This window comes from Neomonachus schauinslandi, chromosome 6 (genome assembly GCF_002201575.2).
Source record: "Neomonachus schauinslandi chromosome 6, ASM220157v2, whole genome shotgun sequence".
Classification (NCBI taxonomy): domain Eukaryota; kingdom Metazoa; phylum Chordata; class Mammalia; order Carnivora; family Phocidae; genus Neomonachus; species Neomonachus schauinslandi.
Genome location: NC_058408.1, coordinates 66,339,462 through 66,351,538, shown reverse-complemented (window position 1 = coordinate 66,351,538; position 12,077 = coordinate 66,339,462). Strand labels below are relative to the sequence as shown.

At 43.6% G+C, this 12,077-nt stretch overlaps 1 protein-coding gene across 1 annotated transcript in view; it reads right to left on the bottom strand.

Annotated features, from left to right (window-relative positions):
* The window catches only part of ACBD3 (acyl-CoA binding domain containing 3), a 37,375-nt gene extending 27,547 nt beyond the window's left edge, over positions 1-9,828 (bottom strand). The window contains exon 1 of the mRNA XM_021679470.2: positions 9,501-9,828. Coding sequence (XP_021535145.1) covers positions 9,501-9,777 — 277 coding nt within the window. The 5' untranslated portion in view covers positions 9,778-9,828. The remainder of the gene's footprint in view (positions 1-9,500) is intronic.
* Between the last annotated feature and the right edge of the window lie 2,249 nt (positions 9,829-12,077).

The window sequence follows — 12,077 nt, the reverse complement described above, 5'->3', positions numbered from 1 at the left end:
CAACAGTAAAGGCTTCTGCTCAAGGTTACAATTAGCTGCTCAGCGCCTTACCCTTCTATATGAATGAATATCCAAGTATTACCTGACATTCAAGAAAGCTTCCAACATGGGAAAAAGTCTAAAAGAAAATTTTAAAGATTTTATTTATTTGAGAGAGTGCATGTGCAAGCGCAGGAGGGGCAGAGGGAGAGAGAATTTCAAGCAGACCTCACACTGAGTGTGGAGCCTGATTCAGGGCTGAATTCCATGACCCTGAGATCATGACCCGAGCAAAAACTAAGAGTCAGACACCCAACCTACTGAGCCAGCCAGGCCCCCCCCAAAAGAAAATTTTAAAATAAAATAAAACTAAATTTGTATTTAATATCCTCAGAGACATAAGCTGATGTGTCCATTAAGCAAAACAAGGTACCAGAAAGAAAGACAATTTAGACAGTAAAAACTCTTGGAAATGAAAAATGTAAAAATAAATTTTTAAAAATCTTTCACAGGTTGGAAAATAGAGTTGAGACTATCTCCTAAAAGACAAAGATGGAAAAGATAACAGAATTAGAAGTTCAAGCCAGAAGACCCAATACCTAATATTAACAGTATCAGAGTGCGAAGAGAGGAAAAAAAGAGGGGAATTTATCATGAAATAATACAAGAAAATTTCCCAGAAATGAAGGATGCAGTTTAGAGACTAGAAGGACTACCAAAGGATGAACATAATCATTCAAAAACTTACATAAACTGAAAGGTAATAACAGAAATTCCTGGACACTGGAGATAAGAAAAATTCTAAAAACTTCTAGGAAGAAAAACAGGTGACATACACAGGACCGGGAATAAGAAAGACTACAGGCATCTTAAAGAGTATGAAGACTGAAAGTTAGAAAATGGACTAATACCTTGAAATTCTGGGGAGACCCATTTTGAACTTTTGACCTCCAGAACTATAAGACAGTATGTGCTGTTTTAAGCCACTAAATTTGTGGTGACTTGTTACACTGGTATTAAGAAACGAATGCAATCCACAAAACACATTTTCCCAAGCAACTAAACGTATAAATGGCTTCTAAATTATGTTCTTATTAAGTTCATTAGTACTTAACTTTACAGTTCTAATAAGGCAGCATAATTGGATAATAGTATTATAATCACAGTTACCAAGCCCAAAGCTCTGAAAGATTAACATTAAGTCCCCACCTGAAATTAATTATACAAAGGATTATTAGTCTCACACCAGAAATCTTATTTTTCTCTTCTCTCTGGAGATGAAGGTAGAGGATGTAACAAAGTATTTCAATGTCCCTTCTAGCCTTTATTTCATGAAATGAAACTGTACAACCTATGAGTTGGAGAGGATATTCACCATCAGTGACTGAATTGCATAACCAAAGTTCAAATCCCCTCTGCAGATCCACTTGGCCTACAGCAATCTGTTACTGGACACACAGTATAAAAAAGATGCATATGACAACATCAGTAACCTAAAGTATGAGAGAGGGAAAAGTACAGTTTCTGTATGCTGTAGAAGTTACCAGTTTAACCTAATATTAACTATAAACTATTCTACATAAGCCTCATGGTAAACCTGTAGCAGAGACAAAAAAGATTAAGAAAGAGGAAGCCTACCCACCTTGCAATTGCTACCTTATGCTTGAGCAGGTCCAGGGGTGGGAACTCAGTGTCCCAGAGCATTCTATTCCAACCTCTGCATGGCTGTGATTTTTAGTTCTTTATTCTGACTTCACGTCTCACATTTCCATCCACGGTGTCTATTTCCGGTCCTCAGCATTAAGTAAAACACATTTAACCGATAAGACCTCAAAAGCCACAAAATACCTGTCATGGTTGCCCCAAGTTCTATACTCTCTGGGCTGAACATCCGTAGCTCATTCCCTCGCCTCTCCTGAAGACCTGCATTTACATCCCCGCTCTGCTATGTACATAATAGGGACTACTTATTTAACCAATAAAATGGAGGTTACCTTCCCCTTAAGGTTCTTGTGAGGGTTAGAAAAGTCCTGGTAGAGCGCCCGCACCAAGCACGGAGCAGCCATCATGGTAATGACAGCAGGGATCCGAAGTCCCACGCCCGGACAAGTTGCTCTCTACTGGACCAGCTCCATTTGTCTTTAACCCCACAGGATGATGCCTCAAACTAAAAGCATTATCCAGGGATTGTCTGATCTGTGCAGAGGAGAGCAGGACCATCTCTCTCCTCCCTCATCTTAGACACGGTATTTCCGCCAAACCAGCCTAAGACCAAATGTGTTTTCTTCTGCAGCCCGAGCACACTGCTGACTCCCAAAGAATATACTTTGAGTAAAATCCATCTTTTAGAAATACTAAAATTAAAATCACATCTCCTCTATGTTGGATTGAGAAAAATGTGACTGATAAATTCTTCTATTACTTGTAACAAAAGTATAACACGATGCAGTATTTCTGAGTCAATGACTATGAAACACTCTGGCCTAGCATGTACTAAGTGCTTAATAAAAGCTGACTTCTCCCAATTAATTCAACAAACCCGTAATAAATTCTTGGTAATCTTTCCTCTTTAACAACATAAGCAGCCACAGAATATCAACTGCCCCCAGGCACTCGGCTAAGAATTTATATATATATAATTCCCTGTAACTCTCACAACAACCCCTGAGTAAAGGAAGGCACGGAATTAAAGCAACTGAGTGGCAGAACTAGGAAAAGGACCCGAGACAGTGTTGACTCCCGAGCTCAACTTCCTAAATACTGAGCCAGAGTAGACCTCATTTAGTGAACAGATGAAAGTACCACAGTCCTCCCTTATCCACGAGGGATACATTCCAAGGCCTACCGTGGATGCCTGAAACTGTGAATAGTACCAAACCCTATATATAAAGTATGCTTTTTCCTATATGTATATATCTATGATAAAGCTTAATTTATAAAACTAGGCACAGTAAGACAATAACAACAAGAATAATTAAACAATACCCTGTAATAAAAGGTAAGTGAACGTGGTCTCTCTCAAGATATCTTACTGTCCTGTCCTCACCCTTACTACGACGGCAGGAGATGATAAAATGCTTCCATGATGGACGAGATGACGTGAGATGAAGGACGCCGGAGCATGACGCAGCGCTAGGCTACTATTGACCTTCCGCCAGCCCGTCAGGGGAGGATCACCTGCTTCCTGAATGCAGCTGACCACCGGGGAGAGCGAAACCGCGGATAAGGGGGAAACTACTATAAACATTATCTCGTTCTGGGTGTTGGTTACCAGAGCATGCACACTTTGTGGAAGTTCATCATGCTATACACCAATCACCTGTGTACTTTTCTGAATGTGTATTAAACAAACAGGAGGCCTCTGGCGAATGTTAAAATCACTTACATTAAACACACACACAAATATATACACACATGTATAACCATATCCTTGAATCCAGTCTTCATATGAAAACTTTAGTTCAGCTCAAATTTAATATGAACTAGCAAATTAAAAAATCAGATGCTTGAGAGGTATTACTATTCTTTTTTTTTTTTTATCCCCCCCACCCCGAGGTATTACTATACTTTGTGGCTGTAATTTCTTCTTTTTCTTGGTTCGGGGTTTTTAAAAAAGGTTTTATTTATTTTAGGAGAGTGAGAGAGCAAGCACGCAAGCGGCGGGGAGGGAGAGGGACAAGCAGACTCCACACTGGGCACAGGGCCCAACGTGGGGTTCGATCTCATGACCCTGAGATCAAGACCTGAGCTGAAATCAAGAGTCTGATGCTTAACTGACTGAGCCACTCAGGTGCCCCTATTGGTTACAATTTCTTTTTTACAATTGTCTCTTGGGTCTATGCGTCCTCCTATACTATTACACACTTATGTCTTAAGGTAAAGACAATAGAAAAGAAGGAAAAAATAAACTCAAAATTTAACAGATGGTCGATGGTAACAATTAACCTTGAAATTATCTGAGGCCAGACCACTGAAGTCCAAGAGGCACACACTAATTATACATACATATAAATTACAGCTGTACATTTTTTTTTAAACATTAATGGGGCCATTCCTACATGTTGTTGTAAATGCATATGCCTAAAGGTAACAAAAGGAAACAGAATCATTTCGGCCCATCTGCCTGACGGCCTCTGTGTGACCAGTAACACAGCTGAGTGTACTACTGAGTATAATCACCAGCGCTGCTAGCAGAAACGCATTAACAAGTCCAGAAAGACTCTGAGTCCAAGACTTAAATTCCTCCAAATTCAACTACAGCTTTTATATATCATATACTCAAAAATACTACTCTCTCTCTCACACACACACACACACCCTTTATCTATCTACTGAAAAGGCCTAGAAATGATGACCAATCCAGCAGCAATGAGCACCCACTCCCATCACCCAGATTACATCTCTTCAAATGCTGTTTCCCACTAACGGGAACCACGTCTCCTTGGACAAATGGCTGATTCCTGCTGAAGCAGGAAATGTATAAGAACAACCTGGAATATCTCATTATACCAGATAGCAAGGAAGCTATGAAAAATTACCAGTCATGTCAAAGGAACTTAAGAGCCAATCTGACAAGGCTCCCACTTGCTAAAGACGGTACTGAGCATTGGTAAGAGCTTAAAAAAAATCAAATACGTTTAAAAGCATTAGTGCATAATGACAATAAAAAAACCTGTCACCTGTTAAGGCTGCTAGAGAAACAACTCATTATTTTGAAAATAAAGGGAAAGAAGCATTTTTCCTTTCCTATTTGAATTTATACTCCGCACCAAATAGTATATGAAGGAAAGTATTCCAGTGAAAGAAAGACAACTGAGTCTGTTTTTCAATCCCCAATGAATTAACACAACCATTTTCAATTTACAAGAGTTAAAAAAAATCATTACACTAGCTAAATGCGGGCCCCCCAAAAGATCTAATATTGTATTATTAGTAGCAGTGGGATTTAGCATGTCAATATTTTGATGAGCACATTTACTTCAGTCTTTTGGAGGCAATTTCCGCCCCATTACGTCCAAAATTTCAAACCTGAGAGCAATATCATGTAGGAATTCAGAGTAGATGGTTCTCTCACACTTCACTCCTCCAGATATCTCAAGAGACTCGATAAAGTGATCATGTGTAAAAAACAATAGGAATCTTTCCATTAGCCCTTAATATTTCCAAGCAAATATATTTTAAAAGTTCCAAAAAGAGGGGGCACCTGGGTGGCTCAGTCGGTTGAGTGTCTGCCTTCGGCTCAGGTCACGATCTCTGGGTCCTGGGATCAAGCCCCGAATCCGGGCTCCCTGCTCAGCAGGGAGCCTGCCTCTCCCTCTGCCTCTCCCCACCCCCTTCATGCTCTCTCTCAAATAAATAAATAAATAAATAAAATCTTTTTTTAAATAATAAAACAGGGGCGCCTGGGTGGCTCAGTTGGTTAAGCAACTGCCTTCGGCTCAGGTCATGATCCTGGAGTCCCGGGATCAAGTCCCGCATCAGGCTCCTTGCTTGGCAGGGAGTCTGCTTCTCCCTCTGACCCTCCTCCCTCTCATGCTCTCTGTCTCTCATTCTCTCTCTCTCAAATAAATAAATAAAATCTTTAAAAAAAAATAATAATAAAACAAAAAATAAATTAAAAGTTCCAAAATGTGATAAGGCAACAGGGTAGTAATTCTAAGTATCTCGCTCAGAATACCATCAGATAAAGCAGGGTTTCTATTCACTTGTCATCTCCTGTAGTGGGAAAACCTCTTTGGAATCAGAAAATCAACCCTGCCTCTTACTAATAACTGAGGGACCTGGATCAAATTCCTTTACTAAGAAACCAGAACAACGTCCTCACTAGAAGGTCTGTGGAGGACTACACAGAATAATGCATATTATACATTATATTATCTCAAAGCAGTACCTGACACAGAGTGAACATCGGCTCAACAACTGGGGCTAATACTCTGGAATTTTAAATTAATGCAACCATCTAACAGCTTCATGTGATGAGGAAATAAAATATTAGAAAAGGAAACATTCACCCCCAACGACTCTAAAAGCCAAAATACAACTCCTCAGGTTAGCTCTATCCAAGAAGTATAAAGGCTACAATAAAGCCAACCAATACAGCCCTTACCCAAAGAGCTGAGAATACCAGCTGAAGTTTGCTAAGCTAGAATCGGGCAACTTGGCTCCGCCCTGTAAAAACCTTCAATGGTTCTTCACTGTCACTAACAAAAAGGCTATTTACAATGGCATTCAAGTCCCTCCGCGGAACTGACACCAACGTGCCTTTCCAGCTCTATCACACGGCTTCCTATTTGCCATTTCCCGATACACGCCTTGTCCTTTCAGGGCTCTTGGTCGGCCATTGACCCTCTCCCCCCGCATCTGCCCCTTCCATCCTTCACACTCTATTGCGACTGTCATTGGGTCTTTAACTCTTCTTTTGGACCCTAAGCTCCTTAATAGCAAAAGGGAACGTACTACTCCTTTACAGTGGTAATCTAACATAAAACTGTATCCATATAAGGATTCAACAATGTTTGAGGTTTATTTATTTAAATCTTATTTAGGTAATTTCTACACCCATCATGGGGCTTGAACTCACAACCCCGAGATCAAGAGGCACACGCTCAGGCGCCTGGGTGGTTCAGTTGGTTAAGCATCTGCATTCGGATCGGGTCATGATCCCAGGGTCCTGGGATCGAGTCCCGCAACACACTCCCTGCTCGGTGGGGAGCCTGCTTCTCCCTCTCCCTCTGCCTGCTGATCCCCCTGCTTGTGAGCTCACTCGCTCACTCTCTCTCAAATAAATAAAATCTTAAAAAAAAAAAAAGAGCTACATGCTCTACCCACTGAGCCAGCCTGGCGCCCCAATAATGTCTGAAGCTTGGACAGTAAGAATGGTAACTTACATTCATCCATATTTTCATCTACTATTTTATTTTTACCTGCATAAAATTAAAGAGAGTAGGTAGTTGACATAATGGGTTCAATCACTGGACTGTGACCGCTGTGACTGGGATGGAATGAAAAACAGGGTTCGTGATTCCCAATCCAAGTTATTTTCGATGGATAGCCATGCTTTCGAGACTCATATTTATTCCACAGAGGAAGATAAAATTTAATGTCATTTCTGATTCTTGCTGAGATTCTGGTACAAAAAACCACAAAATAGTGATCTATTAGAAATCCTTACAAAACTGATAAAAATGTCAAGTATTGCACTGGGAAAATTTATACATTAAAACAAAAGCAGCAACACTTGACTCACCTACTTTCCATAATTCTTCTGCTTTTAGACACGCCCCTCCCCACCCCGCCCTCTTATCCTGATAGCCTCATCATGCCAACTAGGTAATGATCCATGCAGAAAAGTAGCTTTAATTGCTACACTGCTACTTCTCCTTTTAAGTATTTGAATACTGCTTTGAGAGCTTAACTTAGGAAGTCAATGAACCATACCTATCAATGCAACTTTTTCCTCTAAGGTCACTGATAACTAGGCACTCCAACACCACCCCAATTACAGGTTCCCCAAGGACTCCTACTACGCAACAAACATGTTAAAATAATGTTAGCTTGAGACCAAATCTTAAACCTGAGACATCAAATTTCATCTAACCTAGCTGCTCTACACACACACACACACACACACACACACACACACACACACACGGAAACAGAGTTTGGAAGAGAAAAGTTAGTTATCCAGGAGTTTACATGGTTAATAGAATCCAGGGCCTCCTGACTCCCAAAGCAATACTAATTCACCACACATTATACAGTGTTTTAATCTTTCAAAGAAAATATTACCACTTGCAAGTAAGACAAGCTCAGAAGATAAAATGACCTTTATTTTTTTGTTAGTCATGTGGCAAAAGCTAGGATTAAAAGTGGGTCTTTTTCTATTCTTAGATACCTTTGTGCTACTATATACTTTAATCTTCCTGAACACTGGAAAAGTAAGTTCCAAGAATAAAAGTATGAAGTAAAATGTAGTTATACAAATTGTATAAGAAACACCAGATTTTTATATAAGTGGTAATATATCACCACCACAGGAAACACTAAATTCAAGCCAGTGACCTAAGGGTCAAGTGATCTAAAACCCATTAGCCATTACCAATTCCCCAAGCTGGCCAGTGCACAGAGGGCTGAACTCCCTGTCCAATGACAACGAATATCTCAAGGGTAAACTTTTTAATAAAAAATACAATGAATGTGGGGCGCCTGGGTGGCTCAGATGGTTAAGCGTCTGCCTTCGGCTCAGGTCATGATCCCAGGGTCCTGGATCAAGTCCCGCATCGGGCTCCCTGCTAGGTGGGGAGCCTGCTTCTCCCTCTGCCTCTGCCTCTCTCTCTCTCTCTCTGACTCTCATGAATAAATAAATAAAACATTTAAAAAAAAATACAATGAATGTGGAATAATCAAATGTTCTGGAAAATTTATAAAAGACTTTCATTAGTTTGCACAGTTATTTCAGCAGAGAACAAATAACTTTTGCACGTTATCAGTACAATGAACTACACAACTTCAGTTACTCAAATATGTACTGCACTCCAAAAGGAACTCCCTCTGGGAAAAGTGTCACAAATATGCTGTTCTGGAATGTATACAAAACCTAGCAACCACTTTTAAAGTTTCATTCTGCCGAAGATCTGCCCCCCTCAAGATCTAAATATCTCTAAGAATCAAAGTAACGGGCCTCTCATCAGTCTTTCCCACTGAAAAGATCATGTGACTGGTATCACCACCAGTGAATCACCCAATTAAAAAAAAAAACCCACAAAAAATCCACACCACAATCGTGCTCTAAGACAAGAGACATTTTACAATTAACTCTGCGAGAAACAGAGAGAGTACTTTTAGGCCTTAATTGAGAATTTACTCTTGCACATTGCTTCCAAGGTACAATTTTAACCATCTAGAAGTTACTAGAACGTAGTGGGCATCCCTTCCCTTTGGAGGCTAATTAGCCACAGGGGACCTATTAGCTTAATACTTCCTCCTCTCGGCCACATCGAAACTGCCAGGTGAGCAAGTCCTATCCCGAGTTTACGGTTCCCCAGAATGGCTGGAAAGGGAGTGAACATAACCTACGGGAAGATTTCTTCCTGCCCGGAAAAGGGGTAAAAATCGGTGGAGTCTGATGTGCCAAGCCACAGGAAACAAGAAAAGGAATGCGACAGTAAACAAACAAACAAACCCATACAAAAAGTCATCCCAGAACGGGATCCTCTGGGAGAGAAAAGACTCATTCTTCCACCCCGGCCATGGAAACCCGAGAAGCTAAATTGGGTAAAACGTCCTGGTATCCTCGGGGAGGCAGGACTCGGACTGCTATACTGAGGTTCCAGGCCCTTCAGGGGTGTGACCCAGTGACCCAGCGGGTGGTGACAAACTTCGAGGACCCCCAAGGACGGAGCTTGCTCCGGTCGTCGCGGCCGGGGCGGGCGAGGAGGGGACTGGCCCGGTCACGCTCGGGCCACCGCCCGGATCGGACTCGCCCGGGCGGCCGAGGCGGGGGTGGGGCCAGGGCGGCTCACCTTTGAAGAAGCGCAGCGCCAGGCCGTACAGCTCCTCCAGGCCGAAGCCCCAGCGCTGCTCCAGCCGCCGCGCTTCCTCCGCCGCGCCCCCGGCCGCCGCCTCCCCGGGATCCGGCTGCTCCCCCGCGGCGCCCGGCCCCCGGCCCGCCCCGGGAGGCGAGGGCGGCGGCGGTACCAGCAGAGCGCCCTCTGCGCCGGGCCGCTCCTCCGGGTCCGGGCTCAGCGTGAGGCCGTCGACGGAGACCTCGAGTCGCTCTGCGTTCAGCACCGCCGCCATCTCCGGCTGCTGCGCCTCCTCGGCGGGGACAGGCGGCGGCCACGTATCGACTTCCTGCTGACCTCTGACCTCTACTTACCGACGCCGGAACTTCCGCCGCTGATGAGGCTCTCCGGCTCCGGGAGAGGGGCTGAGGCTCGCGCCCCGCCCCTCCGAGACCCCCAGCCCCGCGGGACCCGCCCCGCCCCCCCGGCCCCGCCCCTCCTGCCGCGTCCGCCCGCGAGCACCGCCCTCTCCCCTTTTCCCCTCCCCAGTCCCCTACCTGCGGCGGTCGCGGCGGGGCGGGGCCCGCGGGGCCGGGGGTCGCGGCGGGGCGGGGCGGGGCGGGGCCGGGGTGACTGGGCAGGCGCCGTACGCTGGAGGCCGAGACCCTTCCCGTTTGTGGGGTCGTGGACTTCCCGGAACCTGAGCCCCCACTTGACCTTGATCTTCACTGGATCGCTGAGGAAATGCTGGGCGAATGACTTTTTTTTTAAGAGGAAGCTGAGGCTGTGGAGAAATCGTTTGCTTCTCTGCGGCTGTTTTAAATCGGCAGACCCTGGTTTTGCAGGAACCATACAATTTGTGGGAACTCCAGTAAGAAAAAAAAATACACCGGGAGCGCTTGGGTGGCTTAGCTGGTTAAGCTACCCACTCGTGATTCTTGATCTCAGTTCGGGTCTTGGTCTCAGGGTCCTGAGTTCAAGTCCCGCCTTGGAGCTTACTTAAAAAAGAAAAATACCCCAAATTATTCGCATAAATACACTTAGAATGAGAAATCACAAATGACACTTTGAAAAGTTAAAAAAAGCCACAAGCGTCACACACACAATGGTAAAGCATTTATTAACTTCCTGACACGCTTCTACAGGGTGTCCAAAAGTCCAGAAACACAATTATTTTGTTTAGAAGATCGAAAATGCCCTTGACAGCATTGCGTATATCTTACCTGTCTGTCTAGACTATGGGCACCATTTATGATCATTTTTCCCACGCTTTTTAGCTGCATGCTTTTTTTTTTTGGCTGCATACTTTTAATCACATTTTCCTACGACATTTTGTAATGTTTTTCTACAAAGAAAAGAGAAAGGTCAGTGTTCTTTTCAGCATGGTGCTCAAAAATTTTTTATTTATATTTCAGCTTCACAACTCTTTAGTGTTCTTAGTGTGGTTTTACAACTCATTAGGGTTCTTAGTGTGTTCTTTTTTTTTTTCTTTTAAGAATTTATTTATTTGACAGAGAGAGAGACAGCGAGAGAGGGAACACAAGCAGGGGGAGTGGGGGAGGGAGAAGCAGGCTTCCCAGACTGGATCCCACAACCCAGGACCCAGGATCATGACCTGAGCCTAAGGCAGACGCTTAACAACTGAGCCATCCAGGCGCCTCTAGTGTGTACTTTTTAAAAGATTATTGTCAAATTTGGAACAACCTGTATCAGGTTGCTTTCACATATGAGCTATAGTATTTTAGGGCCGTTTGGCTACTTCCGTGGCAATTTCCTGTATGGTTTTTACTCGATCCCCAGTGGTTTTCAGAACAAGATCTGTCTGCTCCCATTAAGATCAATAAAACAGGGCGCCTGGATGGCTCAGTTGGTTAAGGGACTGCCTTCGGCTCAGGTCGTGATCCTGGAGTCCGGGGATTGAGTCCCGCATCGGGCTCCCTGCTCAGCAGGGAGTCTGCTTCTCCGTCTGACCCTCCCCCCTCTCATGCTCTCTCTATCTCATTCTCTCTCTCAAATAAATAAAATCTAAAAAAAAAAAAAAAGATGAATAAAACATGTGACTACCTACAGACAGACTCACTGAACTACAAATTTGTGTTCCATAAATGCAAGAATCATAATATATTCCATTTTGCATGATTCACATACAAACAAACATAAGCCTGGTACACTACAGTTGCATATATGACATTACTTATGTGAGAATCTCCATTTTAGGTTAGGCATTGAGAGACTTGATTCTGCCACTTACATTTTTTACTCTTGATGGTTGGGAGGATTTTCTATGAACTAGTTTCTCCTTTTCTTTCACATCTTGTTTCCCCCTCCACCGCCCATGTATTTTCAGGGCTGGGCATCACAGAGCTCCTTTGCCCTCTGGCCCTGGGCCTTTGTGACATGAGTGCTGGCTGAGTTGGCATAATGCGCAGTAGGTGTATTTCAGAAAGCCATTCCTCCACCCATGGACGGCACTGATTTAACAGTACGCGGAAATGACTGCAAATCACGTAAGTGCATGCCGCTAAGCCCCAGTTAAACGTATCCCTTCCTCCGGGCGCCTGGGTGGCACAGCTGGTTAAGCTTCCAACTCTTGGT